The 27868-nt window shown below is 46.5% G+C and overlaps 5 protein-coding genes across 12 annotated transcripts; all 5 read right to left on the bottom strand.

Moving 5' to 3' along the window:
- Positions 1 to 306: 306 nt before the first annotated feature.
- LOC120689588 lies at positions 307 to 3332 on the bottom strand. Of its 4 annotated transcripts, none has more exons than XM_039971918.1 (10): positions 3114 to 3332; positions 2424 to 2465; positions 2160 to 2316; positions 1991 to 2077; positions 1783 to 1910; positions 1602 to 1698; positions 1350 to 1427; positions 1025 to 1250; positions 684 to 907; positions 307 to 583 (listed from the first exon to the last, which is right to left on the bottom strand). In XM_039971918.1, exons 3-10 carry the CDS (start codon positions 2262 to 2264, stop codon positions 545 to 547), a joined length of 984 nt encoding a protein of 327 aa, XP_039827852.1. In that variant the 5' UTR covers positions 2265 to 2316; positions 2424 to 2465; positions 3114 to 3332; the 3' UTR covers positions 307 to 544. The 4 variants fall into 4 exon arrangements, with proteins under 4 accessions (XP_039827852.1, XP_039827859.1, XP_039827843.1 ...); XM_039971925.1 differs by having other exon boundaries at positions 2160 to 2313; positions 3114 to 3325; XM_039971909.1 differs by lacking the exon at positions 3114 to 3332 and adding an exon at positions 2563 to 3076 and having other exon boundaries at positions 2160 to 2313.
- A 2237-nt stretch (positions 3333 to 5569) lies between these two features.
- On the bottom strand, positions 5570 to 12204 carry LOC120689571. 3 transcript variants are annotated; one of them, XM_039971891.1, is made up of 10 exons: positions 8776 to 8903; positions 7710 to 7920; positions 7422 to 7578; positions 7260 to 7346; positions 7038 to 7165; positions 6836 to 6932; positions 6662 to 6739; positions 6329 to 6554; positions 6014 to 6237; positions 5570 to 5920 (listed from the first exon to the last, which is right to left on the bottom strand). In XM_039971891.1, the coding sequence occupies exons 2-10, from the start codon at positions 7916 to 7918 to the stop codon at positions 5885 to 5887; spliced, it is 1242 nt and encodes a 413-aa protein (XP_039827825.1). In that variant the 5' UTR covers positions 7919 to 7920; positions 8776 to 8903; the 3' UTR covers positions 5570 to 5884. The 3 variants fall into 3 exon arrangements, with proteins under 3 accessions (XP_039827825.1, XP_039827818.1, XP_039827810.1); XM_039971884.1 differs by lacking the exon at positions 8776 to 8903 and adding an exon at positions 12008 to 12204 and having other exon boundaries at positions 5585 to 5920; XM_039971876.1 differs by lacking the exon at positions 8776 to 8903 and adding an exon at positions 10022 to 10322 and having other exon boundaries at positions 5585 to 5920.
- LOC120689608 (protein TRIGALACTOSYLDIACYLGLYCEROL 1, chloroplastic-like) lies at positions 5585 to 11284 on the bottom strand. Its single transcript, XM_039971932.1, has 9 exons — positions 7710 to 11284; positions 7422 to 7578; positions 7260 to 7346; positions 7038 to 7165; positions 6836 to 6932; positions 6662 to 6739; positions 6329 to 6554; positions 6014 to 6237; positions 5585 to 5920 (listed from the first exon to the last, which is right to left on the bottom strand). Exon 1 carries the CDS (start codon positions 11155 to 11157, stop codon positions 10141 to 10143), a length of 1017 nt encoding a protein of 338 aa, XP_039827866.1. The 5' UTR covers positions 11158 to 11284; the 3' UTR covers positions 5585 to 5920; positions 6014 to 6237; positions 6329 to 6554; positions 6662 to 6739; positions 6836 to 6932; positions 7038 to 7165; positions 7260 to 7346; positions 7422 to 7578; positions 7710 to 10140.
- Positions 12205 to 13415: 1211 nt separating the features above from the next.
- Positions 13416 to 15930, bottom strand: LOC120689612 (reactive Intermediate Deaminase A, chloroplastic-like). Its single transcript, XM_039971942.1, has 6 exons — positions 15672 to 15930; positions 14750 to 14865; positions 14585 to 14629; positions 14141 to 14214; positions 14007 to 14056; positions 13416 to 13832 (listed from the first exon to the last, which is right to left on the bottom strand). Exons 1-6 carry the CDS (start codon positions 15832 to 15834, stop codon positions 13738 to 13740), a joined length of 543 nt encoding a protein of 180 aa, XP_039827876.1. The 5' UTR covers positions 15835 to 15930; the 3' UTR covers positions 13416 to 13737.
- Positions 15931 to 20897: 4967 nt separating this feature from the next.
- Positions 20898 to 24467, bottom strand: LOC120689550. Of its 3 annotated transcripts, none has more exons than XM_039971864.1 (10): positions 24252 to 24467; positions 23259 to 23440; positions 22979 to 23174; positions 22820 to 22906; positions 22595 to 22722; positions 22362 to 22458; positions 22046 to 22123; positions 21714 to 21939; positions 21339 to 21562; positions 20898 to 21248 (listed from the first exon to the last, which is right to left on the bottom strand). In XM_039971864.1, exons 2-10 carry the CDS (start codon positions 23438 to 23440, stop codon positions 21225 to 21227), a joined length of 1242 nt encoding a protein of 413 aa, XP_039827798.1. In that variant the 5' UTR covers positions 24252 to 24467; the 3' UTR covers positions 20898 to 21224. The 3 variants fall into 3 exon arrangements, with proteins under 3 accessions (XP_039827798.1, XP_039827791.1, XP_039827785.1); XM_039971857.1 differs by having other exon boundaries at positions 24238 to 24453; XM_039971851.1 differs by having other exon boundaries at positions 20977 to 21248; positions 21322 to 21562; positions 24238 to 24454.
- Positions 24468 to 27868: the final 3401 nt, after the last annotated feature.

The following is a 27868-nucleotide window of genomic DNA, read 5'->3' as shown; positions in this document are numbered from 1 at the left end:
ATTGAAATAGAATCAGAGCTCAAATGATCATCATCCTTATGACTATATATTTTACCAGCACTCTTTTTCTTCCACTGAAAATAATAAATCATAAGCGAAGACTAAAGAAAGACTTTTATTGTGTTTTGTAAGATGTTCACAACTCAGTCATATCCATATCCTTAGTGGCAATACCAGATCATACACTGTCCTACTCTCTTTATGCAGTAGTCACGACTACAATTTTTTTTGCTGGAAGGTGATCATAGTGAGAGGTAAAGCACAACCAGAGGAAAAGTGTATTTCATCAACACACCAAGAGAAAAAGGTGTATAACTGCCAAATAAGGAATACCTTATGCTAAACTGTGGGCACACGTACAACTTTTCATTTATAAAGTATCTTTGTTGAAATGAAGCCAAGAATTTATTTGATATCAACTGAACAGAGAAGTAGAAGAACATAATCTAGGAAATATGAAGCAATGGTCACACTAAACATGTGGAAATAAATTTAAGTGCCTTAAAGTTGCCAGCCACAATTCTCCACTCCAGAAGTCGCAGAATCACAATTTTACCATTGCACTTGGTTGAAGAACAACACGCTGAAAATCATTCAAGAACACACTTTAGAAATGCACTAACAAATAATTGTTCATGCTAGCTAGACAGATTGCTTCACGGTGTACGCATCAGAGAAATTACCTTCATCTGTGTCCGGTTGTATGTGTATGTAACATGGATGAGCTCATCCATAGTTTGGATCACTGCAGGATATGAAAATTCCATACCGTGGGTATCCTCCAATGTCATTACTTCATCCCATGAATCACCATCGTTTGAGGAGATTGCAATTTTGAGCGTTCCTCTGGATAAGGTGTTGTAGGCAAGCAGCACTCTTCCATCCTTCATTTTAACTCCATCAATACCTTCAGGTGTCAAGTCCAGATGTGAAAAGTGAGAGCTAGCAAAACTGATAACCATGCCTTAGAACTTTCTTAAACATCAAAAGCTACTGAATCATGTACAAAACTCATTAGGCTCACCAGAATTTGGGTTTGGAAGCTCAGTCTCACGAACATAACTCCATGTCACACCTTCATCAACGGAATCGGCTATACAGACACGGCCAATTGTTTCAAATGATCGCAGCAACACTCGAATAGTCCCATTGGCAGTCTGGTAGGGAACTGGCTGAATCACCCCAAGTGGTTCACCTTCTAGACATATAGGGCCATACTTTGTCCATGTCCGACCAGCATCTTTTGTAACCTTTTTTGATAAAAGGTTGTTAGAACTATGATGCACCATGCTAGATATACTTATGTCAACTTGCATTAATTTTTCAAAAATACTTCTGCAAATGACTACCTCGAGCCATGCACCCCAAGAGTTCCAGCTTTCAACAGATGATCCACATAGTAGGCGGCCATCTTCAAGCAAGAAAGGCTGCATTGGAGATATTTTGATTGATCACTTTGTGTCTTTGTGCAAAACATATAGCATCTAAACAGAGGGGACAGTAAACTACTTGTGCTACTCTCAGTGTTAACTGCTTTTTGGATGAGGAAACTCCTGTGCTAAGATGTGAGTCAAAGAAAAAGACCACAAATTTAGACATGCCTTGTTCTTAATAGGACCAAGGATACCAGGTGGTAGCTGCTCTCTCTGTGACCAGGTTATACCACCATCCAACGATCTTTTCATGGCACCACTCCACCTGAACAAGTTATGTTCTGCATCAGATCATTACACTCCTTCAAATCAGAGATAATAAGCCAATATTCATAAACAAAGTTCTTACTTCTGGACTTCTTGACCAATCTTGTAGAAGAGAAGCAGCTCACCGGAGGGAAGCAGAAACAAAACAGGATTCCACATGGGCACCCCATCCTGTTCATCAGCTACCACTGGAGGATGCCAGCAACCATCCTACAAATGCAATATTTCTAGTAACAACTGATCTTGTAGGTACAAAGAAAAACGAAGTATATTGGATGGGCTGAACCCACACTATATCTCTGCAACCAGATTTTGACATCTGGAGCGCCTTCCCTGGATCCACCAAAATATGCTACCAAAAAATTGTCTTCCTCAATCTGGAAAGTCAAAATTAACATGTGAATATTCTGAATTCTTCTCTTTTTTTTCAAGATGCTATAGCATCTGAAGGCCATATACCTGTACAATAGTTGAAGCATGGCAACTTTTGAAAAGGGCACTTGAAGCAGGAAGTATAAATTCTTCCTTCACAATGCTCCACCTGGACGTCGCATTTGTGGTCATGATGATAATGTTTCGGGTGTTTTTCTTCCAGATTTGACCAACTTTTACGCTGCTGTCATTTGGGTTAGTGAAAAGTCCAAGGATGAATCACCAAGCCTATTAAGCATAAACAAGGAAAGTCTAGTATCTGAAGCTGTTAAAAGGCAAACTGTAACTTACTCCTCAATAAGTCCTGAATTGGCACCAATCTCATTCAATGACCTAGCAGAAGTTGAAAGGTTTACCCGGTGAGACAGAAATAAAGATGAACACAGAAAATAGCAGGATGTAGGTTATGGTGTTCCATACGAACTATAACCTCATCCAAGTGAAATCCGACAAGGCCGCGACAGGGTATCGTTAAAGACAGTTAAGCATATATGTATAACTAAAGTCCACACGAATCTGCAGAATGGGTTAAAATTACGTGCAAGAAAAACAATTACAAAGCAAAGCCAGCCTTTACAATACCGAGTACAATGTATCCACTAGCCAAAACATTCGGAGTTGCTTCAAGGAACAGAAGATGGCAAGCTGCCAGAATTTTCTTTTCTTAGAATTTCAGATAAAACCTGCAAAAGACCTCGCAGCAGAAAAAAAAGGCTATATCTGGATAGCAACTTCCCATCACACTAAAAGCATTTGATTTCTAGGAAGAGCACAGGCATTATGCGTTGCTGACACAGGATATCACACTAACTGCTGGTACCTTAATTATTATGCGAAATCATTTCGATGCTCATATATAATCACTCTCTTCTGAGCCACTCCATCTAATAAGCGCACCCATTTGGCCATTTAGGCCCACATCAGATCAGACAGACAGAACCCAACGGAAATCGGCGGGAGAGGGATCACCGGTTCACTCACCATTCACCAGAGGAGTCGGCCCTGCCGTGCCCGTGAGTGACAGCGAGGCGCTCGCTGGCGCCGAGGCCGCGCCGCTGCGGGCGCAGGCAGAGTTGACGCACACGGGCGGGCGGGCGAAGATGCAGTAGCTACGCCGTGGTGTCTCGCCTCTCGTAGCCGTGGCTGCGGGTCAGCGGCAGCCGGCAGGGGCAGTAATGACGATGGTGGGGACGCGAGAGAGTGGGAGGAGGAAGGTGGAGCGTCGGTGTCAGAGAGTAACGGTTTTTTATCAGCCAAACAGAGTGGACCTTTTTTTTAATCTACACGTTTCCACGAAAAAAAAACATGAATTGAATTTCGAATTATTCGGTTCCAAAAGAATTCTATGAACTATTAGTTTAAGATTGGCGAATGGCGAACTTGTTTTTTTTAAAGAAAAAAGAATTTCTTACCGATCAGCTGAGAGTCCGAGATAACTGCAGCCCGACAGTCTCATGGTTTAAGAATGAAACAAATGCACTAGATCAGGTGGAGCAATCCGATTTTTTTTTTGAAGAAACAGAAGGGGTAAGATGCCCCTACTGGAGCAATCCGAAATTTAAACTTGCATTTGGCATAGATCTCGTTGACTTCTTTAAATCTGTAGGCGAGCCCTCGGCTGGAGGGGTCAGAAAACTAAATTACTTCTGGGGATCACAATATCTTTGAGCAAAACAAAAACTCCTATGAAGAAAATGTACTCACATGTTTCTTGTCGCGATAGCTGAAGACAAGCCTGCTGAAATGCCACTCTTCCTCGCATTATTCACCATATTCACTGTAACAATAATGCCACTCTTCCAGATACTCTTATTACTATGCGCCCTGGAGCGGGAGGGACGGCAGCGCTCGGCTGTTCCCCGGGCGACACGCGTCCTTGGAGAGGACGGCCGACGCGGCTCCTAGATTCGCCGTTCGCTCGTTTCGCGTAAGCCGCGCGGCGCTCTCTGCGTGTGGGCCTTGCTACTGCCGCACCGCCTCCCGCTGTGTGTGGGACCTGCCGGCCTCTCCTCTCCCTGTCTCCACGGGACACCGCCCGTCCATTGATCAAATCATTCTTCTTCTCTCCCGTGCTCACCTCGACTGCTCTCTTCTCTCAGCATCTCCCTTCCAGGCTGCCGCCGCCCCCTGCAGCGCAGCCCCTGCAGGACACCGCCGCCCCTTGGTGCCAGGACACCTTCAGGCCGCCGCCCCCTGCGAGCAGCCTGCAGGGAATCGCCGGCCCCTAAAGGCCGCTGGACGCCGCCCCCTGCAGGTTGCTTGTCGCCGTCCCCAACAGGAGCTCTGCCGTGGGACATACTGTCCATTTTTTCTCCAAATTAAACATCAGGGATCACCAAACCATATAGTCCAATGGTCACAATTCACAACTCTAATTCATTGCATTGATAAATACATGGATTATCCATATTACAAAGATCTCCATTACAAATAGTCTACTTGAGTGCAAACCCCACATCCAACAGCAACACAATCAGCAGCGACATCGGTCCTCGAATCCTTGCCGGGGTTCCTGCATCGGGCGGGCGGAGGCTCCTGCAGCGTGCCTGCAGCAGGCGGATGGCAGCGCTCCTGCAAGGGCAGCGGCCTGCAGCCTGCAGGAGGCGGGGCCGAGTGGCCTGCAGGGGAGCACGAGATGCAGAGGCGTGTCGAGAGATAGAAGAGCACGGGATGGCGGGTAGCAGCTAGCTGCAGCGGGATGGCAGCGGCGGCGGCGGCGCTCCGGTAGCAGTAGGCGGGCGGTGGGCAGTGTACCTGCGGCGGTCGGGCGGCGCGGCTCCTGCGGCGGCCGAGCGGCACACTCCTGCGGCGCCCCGGTGAGCGGGCGCAGCTCCTCTGGCGGCCGCGTCGGGCTCGCTGCAGCCGGCGGTGGGGCCAAGACAGGCGCAAGACAGAGGAGAGGAGGGCCGATAGAGAGGGCTGAACACGGGGAGAATGGGATCGATCTAGGGTGCAAATGGATAACCCCGCATCTTCAACCCTCTTTAGTTCAAAATTTTGTACTTAATTTTTAGAGAATTAATATAAAATTTTAAACTATAGAGGGTTGGAGAGGTACCTAATGGTTACAAAAAATCGTGCCTCATGTCGGGTTGTCGGGCCTCGGGCTTTTTGTACATATATCTTCAAGAGGAAGGGCCTCGGGCTTTTTGTACATATATCTTCAAGAGGAAGGACCTCGCGGGTGAGGCCATTGGGACTCGCCGGCGCCTGGAGGGGAGGTCGGAGATGGGTCGTCAATACATTAACTATTTTGCTCCATAATTTCAACCGGGCACGGCGTAGCGCGCGGTTGACCTAGTTGTTCATAGGTTGCCACACTTTCTTGCCACAAGTGTGTTATGCCAGTTTTTGTGTCCGTCACAAACTCACAACTATAGCAAAAACTCGCGACCCCCAATGAACAAAAAGTTTGGTATACCAAATGCCTCGCAGCTAACCAAAACCAGCCATAGCGGGTTAATCTTTCCATTTCAAACATATATTTAGCAATTTTTTACAGTATAATTTGTGCCTCGAAAATATTCTGTTTTTCTCGAACACGCAGGAGAGCTGCGTATCAATATATTAAGAAGAAAGCTCGAAAATATTCTGTTAAAATGTAGTTGAAAACGCTTCTTTAGCAACAAGCCTAACTGAGAAGCGAAATAAAAGATAGTCTAGCCCGTATGATGTAATGGTCAGACAAAGTTGCTGGACAAGTTTTTAAGTTCCTCGAGGTTGCAATCCATAATCATCCCGTGGTTGCAGACTCAATTCACTGTGGCACCGGGCTTAACAACAACATGCTGCAAGGCATTCAAGAATACTCTTTAGAAAATACAGTAATCGACGGAACCCGCTATTGTTGTGATGTCTGCTGTTTCCTTATGCATGCATACCTTAATCTGTGTCCGGTTGTATGTGTATGTCACATGTATAAGACCATCCATGGTTTGAATCACTGCAGGATATGAGAACTCCATACCACTGGTATCCTCCAATGTCATCATTTCGTTCCAAGAATCACCATCATTCAAGGAGACCGCAAGTTTGAGCGTTCCTCTGGAGAAGGTGTTGTAGGCAAGCACCACTCTTCCATCCTTCATCTTTACTCCATCAATACCTTCAGGTTTCAAGTCCGGAGGTGTAAATATAGAGGGAGCAAATATTCTTCAGAAATTCATACGTATGTCTTAAAGGATCAGGGAACTTACCAGAATTTGGGTTCGGAAGCTGAGTCCCTCGCACAAAACTCCATGTCACACCACCATCAAAGGAATCAGCCATACAGATGCGGCCTATTGTCTGAAATGATCGCAGTAGAACTCGAATAACCCCTTTTGCAGTACGGTAGGGAACTGGCTGGATCACCCCAAGTGGTTGCCCATCCAAATATATAGGGCCATACTTTCTCCATGTCCGCCCAGCATCTTGTGTAACCTTTGTTCACAAAGAGTTGTCGGAAATCAGAGCCATTATACAAGAAACACTGCTGTTAACTTCTATATCATTTCGCAATTAAAGAACAGGGAAACATGTATGGGTACCTCAAGCCATGCACCCCAAGAGTTCCAGCTTTCAACTGATGATCCACATAGTAGGCGGCCATCTTCAAGCAAGAAAGGCTGCATTTGATATTTAATTAATTTTGCAGAAAAATAGCATCAAAAGTGTTATGCTATCATGTTACGGAAAGCAAAAGACCACAAATTTAGCCATGCCTTGTTCTTAATTGGACCAAGGATACCAGGTGGTAGCTGCTCTCTTGGTAACCAGGTTATGCCGCCATCCAACGATCTTTTCATGGCACCACTCCACCTGAATGAGTTATGTTAGCATCAGATTGTCAAAATTTGTATCTATTTCTTTGGGTCAGCCAACTCTGCGAGATAAGAGGCCAAACGTCATAAACAAATGTCATACTTCTGGACTTCTTGACCAATCTTGTAGAAGAGAAGTAGCTCACGAGAGGGAAGCTGAAACAAAACAGGATTCCACATAGGCACCCCAAATTGCTCATCAGCCACTACCGGAGGATGCCAGTGACCACCCTAAAAATGTACAATTTTTAGCAAAAAAGATCTTCTAGGTAAGAAACAACAAACATAAAAAAAAAACTGAGTATGCTGGACAAATTAAACCCACACTATATCTCTGCAACCAAATTTTGACATCAGGAGCACCTTCCATGGATCCACCAAAATATGCCACCAAAAAATTGCTTTCATCAATCTGACGAGGCAAAATACATATGTGAGTGATTCTCGTATCGTCTTTAAAATGCTATTACAACCAGAGGCCATGTACCTGTACAATAGTGGAAGCATGACAGCTATTGAAAGGGGCATTCCTAGCAGGAAATGTGAATTCTTCCTTCAAAATGCTCCATCCAGACGTCACATTTGCAGCAATGTTGGTAATGTTCTGGGTGATCTCTGCAAACCTCTGTTCATTATCCACCTTTCTGTAATTCAGGTTACCCACAGGCACAACACAATGGTTTAAATCTGAAGCCTTAACCAACATGAAAGCAGAAAATAGATGGCACAGAGCTGCCTCAGGTTGTTGAAAGTTGAAATGCAAATCAGAACTTACTCCTGAACACGTCTTGAATTCGAGCGGATCTCATGCAACAACCTAGAAGCCGATATGGTGAAGTCGAAAGTTTTCTTGCCAAGGTGGATCTTATGCGGTGAATCAAAATTGAAGAAAGCATAGAAGAGCAGTATGCAGGATATAACATTCCATAGTAGTTGTAGCTTGTTGGTACCATAGATGGTAAGCATTGCTTTATACACGTACATTCCTACAAAGTTACATTGGGTTAATGTTAGACAGCTGTATATCAAAGTGTAGTATATAAACTATCCAATTGCTCTCTTTTTTTAAAAAAAAAAGACGGAGTTTTACTCCAAGGCAGGAAGTTTAGAAGTAATTCTTTTTTTAGGCATTCCATTATAACCACACTAAAGGAGCGAAATTCATTTTCATGCCTATGTAATCGCTCATCTGAACCAATCCATAATCCATATAAAGAATTCCTTATTACCGACAGAGGAATAGGATGAAAAGTATTTTTCCTTAATACATTAAAACAAGGTGGGTGAAAACTATTTAAAAGATCTGTATCAGTAGGAGGGGCGAAATATATAATAATACCCAATAAAGTAGTACTAGGTGCTGGCCCGTACGTTGCTGCAAGCAAAATAATATTCTTAATATACGCTATTGTATATGTAATATAGATTTATCCTACATGATTACAGAATCGAAATAACTCATTACAAGCTGTCTCGCAAACAAATTCTAATCTAATATCTCATCATGCTATAATTTGTTCAAGGACTGGCATTCTAGCTCAGCCTAGGCATTCGGTTAAACCGAACCGAACTGAACCGATCAGTTGTTCGGTTTTCTAAGAACTTCGGTTATCTGAAAATTGGAACCGATCGGTTCCTTGCAAAACTCGGAACAGAGAAAATTCAGTCTCGGTTAGTTCGGTTTGGTTCCGATTATAACCGAACTAACCAATTAAATTACATAACCAACAACAGCAGATCTAGAAGAAACTTTCAGCAGCATTTCTTAGAACACCGCTCATGGAGGAAACGCCGGTCGAGGAGGGCTCGTCGGGGAAAAGCCGCCGCTCGGGGAGGCTCACCTCTCGGGGAAGGGCTGCTGGTCAGAGAGGAGCCACCGTTTGAGGAGGCTCGCCACTCGAGGAGAGGCTGCCGATTGGGGAAGGACCGCCGGTCGGGGAGGGGCCACCGGTCAGGGACGACGGGAAAGGCTTGCGCCAGCCGCGGATAAGATTCGAGGGTGTGGGGGAGGTGAGAGCTGAGGGCGAGGGGGAGGCCGAAAGGAGTGATTTGGAATAATTTGGAATGAAAGGAATAATTTGCATGACAAACAAATCAAGGACCACAGTGTGAAAATTAACTAAATGACGGTGAAACGGTCTAATTCATTATTCCAGAGACATGTCCAGATGAGGCAGTAATCATGTGGACAATAGTACATAACTTGAAGAGTAGAACCTACCTAAGTAGCATGACAAACAAATAATTGTGAAATTTAACCAAATAAGTGAAGATGAAACAGTCCAATTCGTCATTCCAGAGAGGTAGAGACATGTCCTAATGATGCAAGGGCTGGCAACATGAAAATTGGTTTACCAAGAATTACAGAACTTTCCAAAGCTTTATTCTAGAGGTGTACGTTCAAATCAAAGGTGAAATGTGCAATAATAACAGCTAATCACCTGAAGCATCTATGATACCAATAGTATGCACACTCAACTGGGGACTTCCAGCACGTAGTCACCCCAAAGAATAAAACATCTAGGATATTGTTCTAACAATTTTCAATTGTACCATTATCTTGCTGGATTTTTTTAAAAAAAATATCTTGCAGAGTACAGCCATGTCTCGCACATCCATTAATCTGACAATTCATATTGGAACCTAGAGGCACTGATTTTTTTTTCAATAAACAAGGCTGTCCAACCACCTTATTTTCCAGAGTTGCTAACAAAATATTTCAGGTCTTATCATCCATGGATGCGTAATGCTAAGGAGGCAAGATTATCTGCACTGCTGTCAAAGCAATGTTCTTAATAGGAGTATATGTGCTTTTCCAGGCACAACAATATTATTTCATTGTTCTGTTCTGAAAGCAGCAGATCTCTGAAGCAGTCTGTATTTACATAGCTGCCCTAAGCAGACAATGACCAGATTTTCTTTATACTTAAATTAGTATGTGTTACACTGGTTCGACCAATAGTTCCGTGAATAAGTTACACATGAATCAATCTCAAATAATCGAGCGGCAGTTTAGCATAACAAAGGCATAACAAAACAGTAAATGACCTCTTGTGGATATCAGGGGGGAAAACTAATGCATGTCACCTGGAGAGTGGCTGATGTTGCAATGTTCGCCTATTTGAATCTACTGCACCATTCTTGTTAATGTACAAGATTATGCTACACTCCTACAAAGCAAAAATTTCCTCTGCAGTGACCCTGCCTCAACCCATTGCATACTTGAGTGAATCACCAGCACCCTGGAAGAACAGGCAGGACAGAGCAAAATCTGCAATGAAAACCCCAACCAGAGAAACGACCACTGCAGATGTTGTAGACTCGCCAACACCCTTGGCTCCGCCATGGGTTGTGACACCCCAGGCACAGCTCACCACCGCGATAATGGCTCCAAACACTTGAGATTTCAGCAAGGAGCTGATCAAGTCCCAAGGCCGCAGCGCCCTGCGAGCCGACTCCAAAATAATGCTGACGCTGACGCCAAAGACAGAGTCGGCCAGGAATGCCGAGGAGGCGAGGCCAAGCGCGAAGCTGATCAGTGTCAGGACCGGGAGCGCAAGCACGCAGGCGAGGACGCGGGGTACCACGAGGTAGTCGACGGGGTTGGCGCCGAGGACGCGGAGGGTGTCGGTCTGCTCGGACACCTGCATGGTGCCGAGCTCGGCGGCGAATGCGGAGCCGACGCGGCCGGCGGCGACGACGGCCGTGACGACCGGCGAGAGCTCGCGCGCGAGCGCGAGGGCGAGGACGCCGCCGACGGATCGGTGGAGGCCGAGGCGCGTGAACTCGCGCACGAACTGGATGGTGAAGGCCATGCCGACGAAAGCGGCGGTGAGGAGCGCGACCCCCACGCTCCCTGGACCCACGCGACGGAGCTGCGCCAGGAGGTTGCGGCGGTGGACGCGGCCCGTGAGGACGCGGTGGAAGACCTGCCCCGCGAGGAGCAGCGCTGAGAGGCCCCGCCAGATGGCGCGCGGCGGGGTCCAATGTGCGAACGCGGAAGGCGGGGCCGCGGGCTCAGGCGAGGGGGGCGGAGGGAACGGCGGGGGAGGGGAATTGTTGCTGCTGCTGGAGGTGGCGGGCATGAGGGAGAGGCGCGGAACGGGCAGGCGGCGGCGACACGGGTGCAGGCGGAGGACGAAGGATTTGGGGCTGGGTAGGTGGAGGAGCGGGCGCGTCGTGGCGGAGGTGGGACGGAGGAGGAGCGCAGCGGCGGACGACATGGCGGCGGTCGTCGGAGATCGGCTCGGCGGTGAGTCTGAGTGGGGGTGGTGGGTGGAGAAAGAGATGGGGAATGGCGTGGCGTGGTGGTCGGACGTAGGAGGCGGCTCGCGACTGTGGGTGGGACAACGTGGACACTGTTATTAGTAGTAGAGATAAATGTATATCGACGGAATTGAAAATATTCCGTTTCAAATTACGTTGGTATATGACGTTTAATTTTTTTATAAATTTAACCGCAATTCTTTATCTAAAATTTTCTTTTCGAAAAAGTAATTGTAGATATTTTACCTAATTCGTTGAATCCCCGAATTTTGAAAGAACGAGTTTAGGTCACGTCTAATTTTTACAATTTAAGTCATAAGATCTATCCCATTGCATGTTTACGCACCAATTAAGAGTACTAAAAATAAATTTATTACAAAACTATTTTCATAAGTCGTAATTTAATCACGAGATGAATCTATTAAATCCAATTAGTTTATAATTTGATCAATAATTGCTAACCATCTACTGATTGTGTATTAATTATACTTAATATATTCGTCTAGAGCTCTAATTAATTTTATATTAAATTAACATATGAATATTTGGATTTATATTCAAATATATAATGTGACAGCAATTTAAAAAATCAAATGAGATCTTGGCAATAGTATTGATTAACTTGCGAAAATCGATGAACATGTGCTACGGGGTAGAACCACGCAGCTAACCGAACCGATAAAATCTGGCAGCGCTAGAAGCTGGAACAGTGCGCAGTACTGGCTCCGATACGGCAAGGAACCGAGCAAAAACCCCCCAAAATGCCCAACCCAGTGCAGAAATAAATGGGGCGGATAAGAGGAGCACCTGCGGACAAGAGCAATCTCCGCCGGCGGCGTCCGGCTGCGGTGAGCCTGAGCCCGCGGTGGCGCTGTGGGCTCGTACTGCCGGCGCGGCCTGGCTGCCGCTAACAGTGGGAATTGAGTCAAGGTGAGGCGGTGGTCATCCTGAGCGCAGAGAGCCGGAGAGAAGTGGTGGCGGCGCCGCGGCGGCCAGGTCTTTGCAGAGAGAAAGAGAGAGAGAGTATTTATTTAGCTGATGACGGAAAGAGCATGTGTGTTGGGCTGTTGGCCTGTGGAGCAATATTTAACACTCCCTCTTTTTCCAAAGATAATATTTAACACTCCTGTAGGCGATATCATGAAAACTATTTAAAGACCATGTTTACGCGTTCTTGGAAATCTCAAGAAAAAACACAGATGCAGAAGAGGTAGCAGAATAGAAACATGTATTCTTTTCTGATAGAGAAATTTACAATTCGCAAAGAAAACAATAGCTGTCAATTTCATATATCAGAAATGAAGTCTCAGTTGGGCTTGAAAGTTTATGTGCCCCGCCCGTGTGCCACTACTTATTCTACTTGTGTGTTTTGTTCCTCTAGAAATTTTCAGAACTCTTATGCCAGTTTTAGTGGGAGTTCATCGACACAGTTATCAAGACTGAAAATTTGAAAATTATACTAGTGGAGTGTCGTGGTGATGATACTCCTCTCACATTTTATGACACTCATCTCTTCTCATATTATTGGTTCATGTTAATAAATTTAATATCCATGACACTCTCGTTGAGATTGACCTTAAAATAGTTTCACGAACTATGCTAGAGGAGAGGAGGTATGCACTTGATATCTCCTCGTTTTCGTGTGCTTCAAACCATCTCAATTTTCTACTGCCGATCATAGGTTTCTTCATTTGGAGTCAAATTTACTGTTTCTTCTGATTGAGTGCAGATTCGATACAGGGAGAGCGAGCAGTGCTTAGTAGTGCATGCCTACTTTACCCCCTCTCGTTATCCGCATCTTATAAGAAGTTATATGCAATAATGTATCCAGGAGACCAGGATTACGTGTTGGGCTTGTTCGGTTAATCCCCTCTACGAAGGGACCCAACCTTTCCAAACCGAACAAGCCTTTAGAGGGGAATGACACGGTCAGTGGGTGATCAGTCGAGCATTGCACCCACGTTGTCACAAAAGAAAACTATATATGTGTATGTTGCAAGTCGCTTTGATACTCGTACAGCCAAAAAAACAGAACCTTATCTTTTGAACAGCGGGATCATTAAGGAAAAAACATTAGCAAGGATCACACGGAAGAAAAATATATGTGTATGTTGCAAATCGCTTTCATACTCACAGGAAAAAAAACAGAACCATATCTTTTGAACAGCAGGATCATTGGAAAAAACATTAGCATCATAGCATGGATCACACGGCAGAGAAAACTGTGTGTATGTTGCAAGTCGCTTTGATAGTCGTACAGGGAAAAAAACAGAACCTCATCTTTTGAACAGCAGGATCATTAGAAAAAACATTAGCATGGATCACACGGAAAGCGAGGTGACCGAAGCCACTACACTTATCCAACGTTTATTGTAGCCAGTTTTTCAAGATCTGAATTGGTACAAAGATCTCTCATGGGCGACACTAAGCACTTGTACCATAAATTCCTAAGAGTAGTGCATCCCAGGAAAGAGAACAACTACATCGACAGGGTTGGAATGCTTATTGATGGTTCGATGGCTGGTCGAATGATATGCTCAGAGAGCGGCGATGCACTCGATCTCAATCCTGGCGTTTAGAGGCAGCGCTGCCACTTGATAGGTTGAGCGAGCAGGTGCAGGAGCTGGGAAGTCTGCGGCAAGAACGCAAATATCTTTAGAATCTTCAGAAAAGATAAAAGATTAAGAATATGCAACATCCGGAACTCTGATGCTACTATTTGGTAATTTGAGTTCAGGCACTCTCACGACTCCACGATTAAAGAACGGAATGGCACTAGAAAAAGTAACGGTAAATCAAAACATACATTTGCCATAGATCTCGTTCACTTTCTTGAAATCCTGCAGATCAGCCAACCTGCAGGTACAAAAACAGAATCACTCCTGAAGATCACAATATTTTGAGCAAAACGGAAGTTCCATGTAAAGAATGTGTACTTACATGATTGTTGTCTTCACCACTGAAGCATAGCTAGCGCCACTTGCTTTTAATATTTCACCCATGTTCTTCATAATCTGTGTCAGAACTCAGAAGAGAGCGCGTTACCGCAGATAGATACACTAGATGACTATTTCTGAATGCAAATTTACAAAGGCAGTTTATGGGCTTGCAGAATGAAATACAGGATATTCCATTTCTGCATTTATCATATACAGATTCAGTATCAAAGTTTTAGAAGATTACACAGAGCTTCATATAGTGTGAGTGAAAGATGATAATTCTTTCCACAGAGAAGTCTGAAATGAATAGTAACGCTCCTTTTTATGCCAGATCAATATATGCTTTGAAAAACTCAGAAAATAAGTGGCAAACAGTATGTAGTAATTCATATTTGGCACTCTGCTCCATCCAGATTTTACAACACTAAAAAGTCAAGATTTTTACCTGCTCAGTTTGGTCCTCAACGTTTTCAGAGACAAACTTCCCGGTCTGAAAACAGAAAGGTATTCCACATTAGTTGTGCCTGTACCTACAACTAGGAAAGTGGCCAGTACAAACGACTTAGAAAACCCAACAAAATGATAGTAGAACAAGAGTCCAAAAGCAAACCTCAGGATTCAGGCCAAGAACTCCAGAAACAAACACAAGATTGTTTGCATTGATGGCCTGGGAATAAGGGCCAAGCGCAGCCGGTGCCTTCTCTGTCTGAACAGCCTCCTTTAAAGCTAAACAGAAATTTTGGAAAAAAAAATTGTCACTATAGCATGTGAAATGTCCAATTTTTTTTCAAAAATGACAGGTGAGTGACTTTTTTGCTTGCTTAACTGCATTTATTTGACTGAGTAAAGATATTTCAGGTGAATTTCCTCTATGCCACTGTGAAATTTCATGGTTCTCGATGACACATAAGGGATTACAAATATTTTCAGTGGCACAATGAAAACTTCATTGCATTTAGTGACGGTAATTTTTCTGACATAGAGCCATGTATATCCCAAGTTCCTGACCAATACGAAGCCAATAAACATATTTTTGTGGTTTGTTCTCAGCGCTCAGCAATCCTCTAAACCTCTTGATAACAGAAAGCACACCTCTCTGTTTTTCCTTTCCTGTTAGAAAATAAAATTATTTATCTATGCCTATTGGCTACTGCTGCTGTCAGACGCACTGACCATCCAGCCGAATCAGCAACCTATAGCATTTTTGTTGGCAAATGATGACTAAGATTGCACTTCGGTTTTATCCTTTTTTTTATACCGAGAGAAAATGCTAACCAGCATTTAACATCGCGTGTTTGTGTGCTTATGTTGCTGTTTACAGCCATCGATTAGCAGCCTCTGCAGTCAAACTGCGGCAGCATTTCGACCAAATTCGCATTACAAATCATATATTTCCCTACGCGAAGAGGAAACCAAAAAAACCACGAGCAGTCCGCGCGTCTATAGGCGACATTAACACCAAACCTGCGAGCCTCCGAGGAGGACTCCGGTATAGGGGAGAGAGGGACGGCGGGGGCAAGCCGGAAGCGTACCGGTCGCGGAGGTCGAGAGGGACGCGGCGACGGGGCCGAAGCGGCGGCCGCGCGCCCCGGCGAAGGAGAGCGAGGAGGCGGCGGCGCCGAGCCTGGCGGGGACGGGCGCCGCGGCCGGGGAGGCGGCGGCGAACCTGGAGACGGCGGCGGCGCTCCACGCCATGGCTAGAAGCCTAGAACCCTACTACTACCACCAACCGCGAGCGAGCACGGGGCGAGGCGAGAGTCTGGGTGCTGGGCTGCTGGCAGATTCTGTCGCGAGATGGATGGATGGCCCGATGATCACGAGGACGACTGGACGAGCCCCCCGAGCCGGGCCTTCTAATCCGCGAGCGCTCGCTAGAAGGGCTGCTAGCGAGCGATCTCGGACAGCACGCAAGTTTCTTTTTATGGAACCTTTACTCCTCCACAGTTATGTAGTTTTGGAGATTTATAACTTATGTACATAATTTTTAAATATATTTTTTTCAAACAAACTTTGAAAAGGAATATTTTTCAGCACAACTTTTGTGATATAAAATAAAGCTTTTACACATAACTTCTTCCCACCAACTCCTCAGAGAATATTTTTAGTATAACATCTCATGATATGTACAAATCTACAAGTATAACTTTTTTGAGAATACTTGTCCCGATTCCCGAAAGACTTCTCACATAACTTTTGCACATAAGTTCACTATACAACTTGTTGAGCAATTTTTTATTTCAATTTTAGTAAAACATTTATCAAATAAAAAACTTCTTAAGAGATAACATAATAGAAGGTAAAAAATTGAAAAAAGGAAAATAACACTTGTTTTAATAGAACTTGAAGGAACACACTAGAAAGGGAAAGAAAATAAGTTTCAAAACAAAGAAAGGGAAAAAGAATGCATCTAATATATGTGCCAATCGCCGCATCATATTAGTGATGATATATGTATGCTCACATGCACACGGAATTAAGTTAGCCTCATTCTCCTGTACATGTATGAGTACAGGCATGCAGAGCGGCAGGCTCGCGTCGCTGTCTGGTCACTCGCCACGAGCCCGTCTGCTGATGGATTGGCGCCCCCCGAGCCCGTCTGCTGCTGCTACTACTAGTTTTTTTTTTTTGAGTAGTAGTGTGCCGAGCTCGCAGGATTCGCTTGTTTGTTTGCGGGCGGAGAGGAATCCCCCGCTTCCGAGTTCCGAGTTGCGCTTACACTGAACTCACCAGCCTACCCATTCCACCTTCTATTTCAAACTCCACATTGCAAACAAACAGTACATGCTACAGTGCAGAACAGTGAAAAAGAACGTCCACGTCAGCCTCCCACCGCCCGTTGGTGAGTTCAGTCTTACGGAACGAGCAGTTCCAAATGGGCCTGAGCTGCCGCTAAAATCGTTTCGTCGATCGGGCCGGGAGATAAAAACAACACCGGTTCAAATGCGACTCCATCCAAAAAGGAAAATGTTACCGCGCGCGGAGTCACGCATGCGCCGGAGCGCGCGACCCCCCGCGCAGCCCACCAGCGCCCAACTATGGCCTGCATTCACTTCTACTTTGGACTTTACTTTGAACTTATTTGAATGGTTTTACAAGCACATATATATATATATATATAGCTGTTGAGCTTGCGGCTTGCTGACGGAGCCTGCCGCGCACGCTAGTCCAGGGGTCCACACCCCCGGGCTTCTCTCGCCCCTCTCCGCTCCCCCCTTGCATGTTTTTATTTGAATGATGCTTTTCGTAAAAATTATTTTATCTCCTCTATATTACCTCTGTTTTAAGAATCGGTTACACTGTTGTATTCTAAACGATGAGACAACAAAATTAGACCTCACTTGCATATATTTTGACGATATTGTAAATTAGTAGTAACTTATATAAAGATCTACTCTCTTTCTGTAGCAACTTATGCGTGTTTCGGCTTACTATAGTAGCAATTTATATTTATATCAGCATATTGTAGTAACAACTTATTAGGTGCATATAATAATTTTTTTGTCTCGTGTCAACTTATATGTATGAGTATTTTATTTATACTATCTTATATCTTATATGTGTGGCAACTCACGTATATAATCAATTTTATTTTGTGGCAACTTAAATGTGTAACAACTTTTATTTTTGTTGTATATAAACTTATGTGTACGACAACTTACTCCTATGTTACAACTTATGTAAAATGATATCTTGTGTCTGTAACAACTTATGTATATGACAAATTCTATTTTTTGAGTAATAGATTATGCTTTGGTGGGAACTTTATTAAACTTATAAAAAAATTTATATGTGTGACAACTTATATATATATATATTGTAGCAACTTCTTCAATAATACCAAACTCAAATTTATATATAAGTTGCTACTAGTGCAAAACGTGTTCAAAATATATGCAAGTGAAATCTAGTTTTGTCCGTCTCATCATGTAGATCACAATGGTGCAATTAGTATTCAAAATGGAGATCATACGAAGGAGATAAAATGTTTATTTGAAGAAGTTTCATGTTAAAGCCCTGTTTAGTTCTCCCCATAAACCCAGTAAACGCAAAAAAAAACGTCACATCGAATTTTTCGACACATGCATGGAGTACTAAATGAAGTCTATTTACAAAACTTTTTGCATGGATGGGCTGTAAATCGCGAGACGAATCTAATGAGTCTACTTAATCCATGATTTGCAACAATGATGCTACAGTAACCATCCGCTAATTATGGATTAATCATGGATTAATTAGCATCATTAGATTCGTCTCGCGATTTACAACCCATCTATGCAAAAAAATTTATAAATAGATTTCATTTAGTACTTCAAATTAGCAAAATTCCGTCGAAAATTTTTTTGCGTTCTATCTAACCACAGCCTAACAAAAAAAACTGGAGGTGAACCCTCATTGTACTGTAGTTGGAAAGTGACATTCGATAGTGGGAGAGGAGACGTGCGTTGAATCCGAAGGGGGAGGGGTCGCGGTCGGCGGGTTATCTGCGTCCATCCAAAAAAGTTCTCTTGAGCAATGGAATTGCGGCAATCGTCGCGTGCACAAGTATAGATGGAATGTCAGAATTCAATTCAAACACTGCACGATTCAGCCAAAAGGACAAATTTTGAAATCTAAGAAAACACCAAGCATTCGCATCCAAGGAACCTTCGAACATTCAGAAAGGAATAGCCTAGTCAGTACTCCAGTAGACAGTAGCTGTAGTGCCATCATTCCAAGCCTAATGCAGGCGCACGACGACGCAGGAGATGTCGTCCTTGCTGCCCCGGCGCACGGCCTCGTCGTCGAGCCGCCGGAACTCGGCCACGTGGCGGTCCTCCCTGCCGTGCGGCATCCGGCCCTCCACCAGGTGGAACCCGTACGTCACCTTGCGCCGCCCCGACGACGCCCTGGCCCGGCTCTGGCCTCTCCCCGTTCCGCGCACCGCCTGTGCCTGCGCCGCCCGGTCGCCGCCGCTCTCCTCCTCTCCGCGCATGACAGGTTTACATTCCGTAATATTGTCTTACAAAATAACCGTGATCTTTGGGACACGTCTACCCTTGAATGTCCCGTAAGGCGAGTGTACGGAAAGTGAATATGTTGTTATGACGTATGCAGCGCTGCCCATTCAGCGTCGAACGTCTATGTGCCATCTCTATAGTAGATGGTAATGTATGTGTGAATATGTGGGAAACTACATATGCGTTACCCGTGTGGCGTAGGACACATGGGGGCCGTTCGTGTGTGCTGGCACGAAGGGTCCAGAAATGGATAATTATATCTCTCTTGTTGTCTTGGTTTGTTTGCAGGAAACTAACCACATTAAGCGCGTTATAAAATTCTTGATCGTAGGAACGACTAGTCTATATTTAGGGAGAGTACGTAATTGTGCCACCGATTGTTCTCGTATACCATATTTTGGTACTTGTGTGGGTGAGAAACGCTAGAACGTGAATGCATCTTGCATCTTGCATAACCAAGTTTGTTGATTGTTTTGTTACTTTCGGTAGCCCTCATAAAAATTTATTTTGATCGCCATGTTTTACTATCCGTTCTTCAAAAATTTATTTATGTTGCGTTGCCCAGTTTAAATCTGTTTCTTTTGAAAAATTGTGATCCTGGAGTACAGTAGTTTAATCGGGATTTACCCGATAGCCTGTCAGGTTACACCGTTTTAAGTACACAATAACTTGATTAAGTATTAAGATGATGATTAGTGCATTTAAGCCGGTTTAATTTGGACGGTGCTGCTACAGCTGGTATCAAAGCTCTGACGACCTGGCAACACGAGAACAAAACTCACAGAGCGTATTGGAATTGCATTGCCTCATTTATGCAAAGATCTGATCTGATCTGATCTGATCTTACCTCGGGTTGCTACAGGGACGCCATATATAGGTCGCCCGTCGCCGATCAGCTTGATCGAGCTCGCCGAGTTCAGAGTTATTCTTCACGGTCGCCGGTGGTGCTGGAACATGTGCTGCGCTGGTTTACCTCGCCGTCTCTCCTGTTTATTTATACAGAGGTACGGTGCGGCCGCTGGAGCTGTGAGTGTCGTGGGGCGGCGCCGGGCGACACGTACGCGCTCCGTCGCCGTCGTGGAGGCGTCTCGACGGAGCACCTGGCGGCCACCCTCGTGAAAGTGGCTTGGGGCTTGATTGGTTCTCTGCTGCCGGCAGCCTGGCTCGCGCTAGCCATCCAGACCTGTGCTGGACAGGCTCGCGAAGTTGTTTGGTTCACGTTTCTCAGAGCTAGGCCAAAGCAATTGATTGGTTATATGCTTAACTAGTTTGACTAGTCATTTTTGTTTGTCTGATGCTGGCCCCACGCTTGCTCCTGCGTCACAGTAGCTAGGCTCACCGTGTGCGACCGATTTCCACGTTCCTCGGGAGCCAGACTCGTGGGAATCTTTTGCACCGCCGGAGCCAGCCTCGCTATGCAGATATCCAAACATGCTTAAACTGCATCCCGTGAGCCTGGCGAGAGGTTGATGCAGGTAACCAATCAGACCCTTGGGGCTGTGCGGTCGCTTGCTGTCCACACGCTCACGGGCATGGGTTGCGAGCTGCGACATTGCCGGGGAAAAAAGAGAGGGAGAAAGAGTTTCAGAGACGGAGTTGGAGTTGGCGGCAATACGGGTCAGGTCGGATTTTTTTGGGCGGCTCAGGTTGGATTTGTCGGGTCGGGCGGCCCACGATTAGGATGTAGCTAAACTCTAGTCAAGATTTAGAAACTTTTGCATATGTATAAGTGCTGATATGTGCTAAAGTTTGGCACTCAACTTTAAGCTCCTCCAAACAGATCCTAATGGTAAAAAAAATAGTCATTACAGTTACACGAGAAAGAGGACAAGTTCCAACGGGACCAGCAAGGACAAAACTAAATAAGCTGACGCAGTTGTATCTTCACACTAATACTGTAATTTCATACCAAATTGTCGGTGATAGGAACATAGAAAACTGGTAAGCATGTTGCTTTACAGGTGAGATTATCCCTCCTACACGATTCAGAGAACAAGCATAGTAAACAGCAGAGCCTTCACGGCACTAAACACTCGAAATCTCCAGCAGTCCAGTCCAGTCCAGCTTCATGCTTAAGACTCGCGCTACTCAGCTGGGCCGAAGAACCACATGCTGCAAAACGTGCAAATTGTTGATTGAGGCTCGTAACAAGGAGGGCAACAACTGACCAAAAGCACTTGCTCATCAGGGAAGTTTTGCTACCTTGATCTGTGTCCGGTTGTATGTGTAGGTGACGTGTATGAGCTCGTCTATGGTCTGGATCACTGCAGGATACGAGAACTCCACGCCTTCCGTGTTCTCCAGCGTCAACACCTCGCCCCATGAGATGCCATCGTCCGAGGAGACTGCAACTTTGAGGATGCCTCTGGAGATAGTGTTATAGGCGAGCACAACTCTCCCATCCTTCATCTTGATTCCATCGATTCCTACGATAGTGGAGTTTATCAGATGAGCAAGGAAAGATATCATATATTTTTCCCCAAATATATGAATGCAGATTGCAGAGCATTTGAACGTTCCTAATACTACTACTGAAGGGTACATATGCAAAGTGCATGCAAAGTTACTTCAACATACCAGAATTGGGGTTTGGAAGCTCAGTCTTGCGTGCATAACCCCATGTTAATCCTCCATCACTGGAATCAGCAATGCATACCCGACCAATGGTTTGATAAGACCTCAGCAGCATACGGATAGTCCCATTGGTGGTCTGGTAGGGGACAGGTTGAATCACTCCAAGCTTCTCACCTTCAACATATATAGGACCATATTTCCTCCACGTCCGGCCAGCATCTTCTGTGACCTACGTTGTTCAGACAAGTTGTTAGAACCACAGTACATAATCTAAAGAATGTTTATTTCCATTCATTCTGTATATTATCTGTTAAAAATATAGACCAATTGCATACCTCAAGCCATGCACCCCAAGAGTTCCAGCTTTCAACAGATGACCCACATAGTAAGCGCCCGTCATCAAGCAAAAAGGGCTGTGTTAAAGAGTAAATTTGCTCAATAACTTTTGGGAAGCACGAATTCTTAAGTTGACAAAAGGTAAAGTATTACTGTTTGAGAACGGTTTTCTTGCCAGATATGTGATATCTAGTCTTTCACAACTTGAGAACTAGCTCTGGTTATGCAGCTCTCAATTCATGCAAGCTTCTGCCTAATCCCAAAGTCTGTTCAATGTTATGTATGATGAACAAGTGAGGGCAAGTTTATACATACCTTGTTCTTAATAGGGCCAAGAATACCAGGTGGTAGCTGCCCTCTCTCTGACCAAGACATGCCACCATTGAGCGATCTTTTCATGGCACCACTCCAACTGAACAAATTATGCCCAGAATTAGATCATAACATGTATTGTCATAATTTTGTTTCATTTTCTGTTCCTCAATTAATTTTTGGTTCGTTTTCAACATTGTATTGGAAGATTTGAGGGAACAAAACAGAGTTCTTACTTCTGGGGGTGTTCACCAATCTTGTAGAAGAGAAGCAACTCACGAGAGGGAAGCTGAAATAAAACGGGATTCCACATTGCCGTCGCATTTTCTTCATCAGCTACTACTGGAGGATGCCAGTAGCCATCCTAGAGACAAACGAAGTGTTCTAGCAAGTATTAAGACCCAAGGACCACTTTATCTCTAAGGAAAAGAGAATGTTCATTCCTACAGTAGTGAACCTACACTGTATCTCTGTGTCCAGATTTTGACATCGGGAGCACCCTCTATGGCTCCACCAAAATATGAGATCAAAAAATTGTCTTTCTCAATCTACAATCACAAAACCACATGTAATCAATTCCAGTTATCTTTCCCGAAATATCCTTCAAAAAGAAGATATACCTCTACAATTGTGGAAGCATGGCAGTTATTGAAAGGGCGGCCAACTGCTGGAAATGTGAACTCCTCCTTCATAATGCTCCAACCGGAAGTTGCATTTGTCGAAGTGGTGTTCATGTTATATGTGCCATGTTCGATCTGTTTCCCTGGCTTGCTATTACTCAGGTTAGTGGGATGCTCTGAGGACAAATTCTGGTTCCTATTTCAAGATAGCAACTATTAATCTGAAATGTAATACTTGAATCCTTATTAAGCCTATAAAGGGGTGCATGTTCAGTCTTACTCATGAGTTGATGTAGTTTCATCTGATGAGCCTGAGGATGGTACGATAGAGCTGAGGTACTTGCTGAAAGAAGTCCTGAACCGTGAATCGGAAGCTACAAGGACCACGAAGAACAGCATCACACAGGCTGTTATCTTCCATTTGTGTTGCTTGCTCAAACTGCAGATGGTGGGTATTGGCATCTTCAAGGAATATCACAAACCATTAACACATAACATTATTCGGATAGCATTTGCAGAGAACTGATATGCACAAAATATAGCCCACCTCATGTAAATGAATGTAGACTGCTTAATGGAAATTGCAAGCAACAAAGCTTCTAAACAACTTTCATTTGATCTGAGGAACTATGATTTGTACTATGAAAACATGCCACGGCACTCTGACTTGGCTCTTATGTCACGCGACCATATGTTCATATCTTGTACTAAAATAACAAAAGGACATGCAAAATTGCGTATGCATCTTGATCTTTGTTTTTTTTTTTTCGAAAGGACGGAGTTTGCCATAAGCTTTATCAGAAGAAGAACACGGAAACAGAAGGACGTCTCAAAGCCCCCCAAAACGAAACACAACCAAAACGAACTGCGTCTGCATCCTATGCGCACCAACTAGGCACTACATGCTTATTTTGCTCTGCCAAACACAAAACTCATAGTCATAGGTAGCAAAGCATGCCGGTGAGATTACTTTCTTGCTCGCTTAATCGCCCTATCGAGGCACTCCAATTAACTCCTAATCGTACTGAACGCTGCGCATCCACCCTTCCGTGCTACTAATTAAAAGCTCCTTCCTACCCAGCGAAACAAGTGTTGACAAAGCCACGAGAAGAATCGGAAACCAGATGGCAAACGCTACCTTGCTCGAGCGCAAGCAAGAATTGAGGTTATTCTAACTTCGATTTGGGAGTCACGGTGGGGTGGCAAACGCGGGCCTTGGTTGAGCGGTAGCAAGAACCGGAAGAGGACGACGAACTCACCAGTCACCACTCACCAGCGAAGCGCCGAGACCTGGACCGGCGCCTGCGCCCGTGCAAGGGCTGATCGGAACACCGTGGGAGGAGAGCTCAAGGGAGCTATTGACCCCGACTGCATCTGGCTCAGTCCGCTGCCGGGGCGGCGGCGGCCGGATGCTAGCTCATCACGGCGTGCTCTCGTCTTTTTTTTTTTCCACAATCCAAGACTCCCAGTCCCAGATCAGCTGCAGCCTATCGCCTTTGACGCGTCTTTTTTATTTTTTTTATTTTTCGAAAATATTTTTTACAAAAATATATTTTCAATTTTACAATTTACAGTTTTATACCCCTACCGCCCTCCAGGGGGCGGCAGGGGCCTGCCGCCCGGCAGAAGGGCGGCAGAGACTTATTTGTAAATAAAAAAAATTATTTGTGCGGACGCCCTTGGCGGGAGCCTGCCGCCCTTCTGCCGGGCGGCAGGCTCCCCCGCAAAATTGCTGTGGCCATTAGATGTGTTTTAGATATGGATACAAATAAAAACCATTACTAAAGAACATGAATATGAAAAGTATAAGCTAGCAATTCACACACATACGCAAATGAGAACGAAATAGGTGATGTATGAGAACGAAATAAGTATAATATGATGACATGTCCATAACAAAAATATTGAAACAGCTAGAAGCACATCCTAACCACCCCGGCCACCCCGGCCATGTCGACCTCTTTTATGCTGAGCGTGGACGTGGTCTGTAGAGTAGGTGTGTCGCTCTGGAGGCCCTACGTCTCTACCTGGACGTCCGGTGGGCACAGGTGTCTGGAAGATAGTATCGGCCTGCGGGTTAGGTGTAGAAAATAACCGACTCCAATCTTCGAAGTTCGCCTCAAAAGTATCCTGTGTGGGCCCTATACAATAGCAATTAAGATATCTTAATCATCGTCTTATAAGTCATATATTCTGTCGTGGTCGGCAAACCACAGCCGGGTGGCGGAAGGCACCCGCCCTAGCCCAGAGGGTGTGTACTCAGGGGTTAGCTAGTCTTAGATCAATCTTCCTCAAGAACTCGATGAACACAGCAAGATTTAGAGTGGTTCGGGCCGCCGGAGCGTAATACCCTACGTCCACTGTGTGTTGTATTGCCTTCCCACGAGAGTGAGAAGGTGCGAGAGTTTCAGCCTGTCTGGATTGTGGAGATTGTCCTGTGCACAGCGGGCACCTCCCTTTTATATCTCAAGGGGGCGCGTACACGGCTGTTGGATCCCCGACAGGTGGGTCCAACGATGCGATATAAAATAACGGGGTGTTCATACATTATGGCGTTGCAGGCAATGGAGATCTCTCTCTTGGATTCCCTCGCCTGCTCCCGGAGCCCTTCGTCCATCATGTCCTAGCGTCTCGTCAGGTCAGGCCCGTCGTAGCTAGTGGCACCGCCCGTCACATAGCTTAAGCGGGTGGCGTAGCTTGCGGCGTAGGCGGCATGATGGAAAAGTGCCGTGCTGTCGTATCCATTTAATGCAGCAGTCGGGCTCTGCGCGGGCGCGGCTCAGGCGGCTCCACTGTGCTTCTTGGTAGTACGCGGCGCGCAGCGGGGCCTGGCAAAAGGCTGTCTTGTGTACCGCGGCGGCAGAGCACGCCTTGTCCATCGCATTAAATGCGGTAGGTGAGCGAGTCTTCCTGCGGAAGGCTTGCACACGATCCCACGTCTCCGGGACACGTGGCGGCTCCGGACCCCTACATTGTGTGGGCGTCCGGACGGGCGCAGGAGGTCCCGGACCCCTATGGGGGTCCGGGCCCCGGCGGTCGGCACGGAGCTTCCCTTCTTTAGGGATACATGGCGTCTCCGGACCCCTCCCCAGGCAGGGAGCGGGTCCGGGGCCGTTGGCCTAGTGAGGGGAGAGCCTGACCGGTGGGGCCTGGCTACTCCGCCGTTCCCGCGCAGCTATGGACAACTACGCGGGTCCTGCCTTGCTGCAGTAAGAGTGGGTATCCCTGTTACAGGGTACCGACAGTGGCCCCCGGGCCCACCTTGGGGAAGGTACGAACCCATAGGTGGGGCCACTTCTGCGATTTGGCTCTGTATGGCTTGAAGTTCCTTTCTGCAGGGGTCTCGACCGGCCTTGACCACCCGTCGGGTTGGATGCTGCCTCATCACGTCGCAACGGATTACTGACTAAGGGCCCCACGATAAGTGGTTCACCTAGTCACACGCGCGACGCTCGGCATTGTTGCGGCCGGAGTAAACGGATCATTTACCACCGGCGCAGCTCCCGAAAAGCTCGGCCACGCCTACGATTAATGCGCGCACGTCAGCTCGGCTTCCGCCTTGCTTCACGCGCGCAGGCGACGGTTCGGATCCCGCCTTTTCGCACCCTCGTTGATTACCCACCCTCCCTGACAGGTGGGCCTGGGCCCCCACGTCATGGACTGGGCGGCTAACTCCAGGTGCGGGCGTCGCTTGAGTTCCGGCGACGGTTCCGGGGCGTGCTGGTTGAGTCAGGCTTTATAGCGGGGCATACCGCATTCCACGGTTGCTTTCCCGCATTCGTCTTCTTCCTCCAGCCTTTGCGCCCCTTTGCCTCCGAGCCTTCCTCGCTCTTCTCTCCCCCCTACACAAGCTCCTTCCTCACCCACCAAGAGATGGCGTCCCTTGTTCATCCCCGTCGCTTCCAGACCGAGGGAGAACTGAACACAGTGCGCCGCCTGCTTGGGTGGAGCGCTCAGGAGACCGGCTGGGGCGTGCGAGCAGGCTCGGTTCCCCTTGGCAACCTCCGCGCCGGGGAGTTCGTGCTATTCACCTCGCACATCTCCGCCGGCGTGGGACTGCCGATTTCTTCATTCTTGCTGCTGCTGCTGGAAGACTTCGGCCTCCAACTTCAGCATCTGACACCGCACTCCCTCCTCCTGACGTCCATCTTCGTGCACCTATGCGAGATGTTCGTAGGAGTTCGGCCCTGCGTCATCCTCTTCCGCTACTTCTTCATTCTGGTGAGGTCCGGAAGGAGCAGGGACGAAGTGGGAGGGTACTACTTCCAGATAAGGAGCGACCTGCCGACTCCTTACATTCCGGGCCTTGCTGGCGGAAGGTGGGAGGAGTGGCGCAGGGATTGGGTGATCGCCACCACCGAAGCCAACGAGCACCTTGCCCTGCCGATCGCGGGGCCCGCTACCGACAAAGCATCTTGGAGGGCCAAGCCGTCACTGCAGCCGGAGTTCGACTCCGTGCTGGACAAGATCAGGTCGCTGGCGGAGAGCGGCCTCACCTCATGGCACGTGCTCGGCGACTTCGTGAAGCGGCGGATCGCCCCCCTGAAGCAGCGGCCACGACCGGTGTGGAGCTTCACCGGCCTCAACGATTGCAGCAGGACCCACCGCGGGGAGGGAAGCGACCTGACCCAGGAGGCCTTGGAGGTCCTGGTGCGGAACGTGACGGGAGACACCTTCATCCCGGAGAACCTGATCCTCCCGCAGGGCATAGTCCCCCTCTGCGAGGACTCCGCGAGGGTGGCAGTGCTGGCAACCCTGCCGACTCTGGACGACGGGGGACTGGCCCCACGCCAGACCGGAGGCGACGCGAACCGCGGGCTCCGGATCCCTGGCACGTCCGGGGATCAGGCTACGCTGGGCGCTGCGGGGTCCGGCGTCACTACGAAGGGG

The sequence above is a fragment of the Panicum virgatum genome, chromosome 2K, assembly GCF_016808335.1.
Source record: "Panicum virgatum strain AP13 chromosome 2K, P.virgatum_v5, whole genome shotgun sequence".
Taxonomy (NCBI): Eukaryota; Viridiplantae; Streptophyta; class Magnoliopsida; order Poales; family Poaceae; genus Panicum; species Panicum virgatum.
This window is presented reverse-complemented; position numbering and strand designations above follow the sequence as displayed.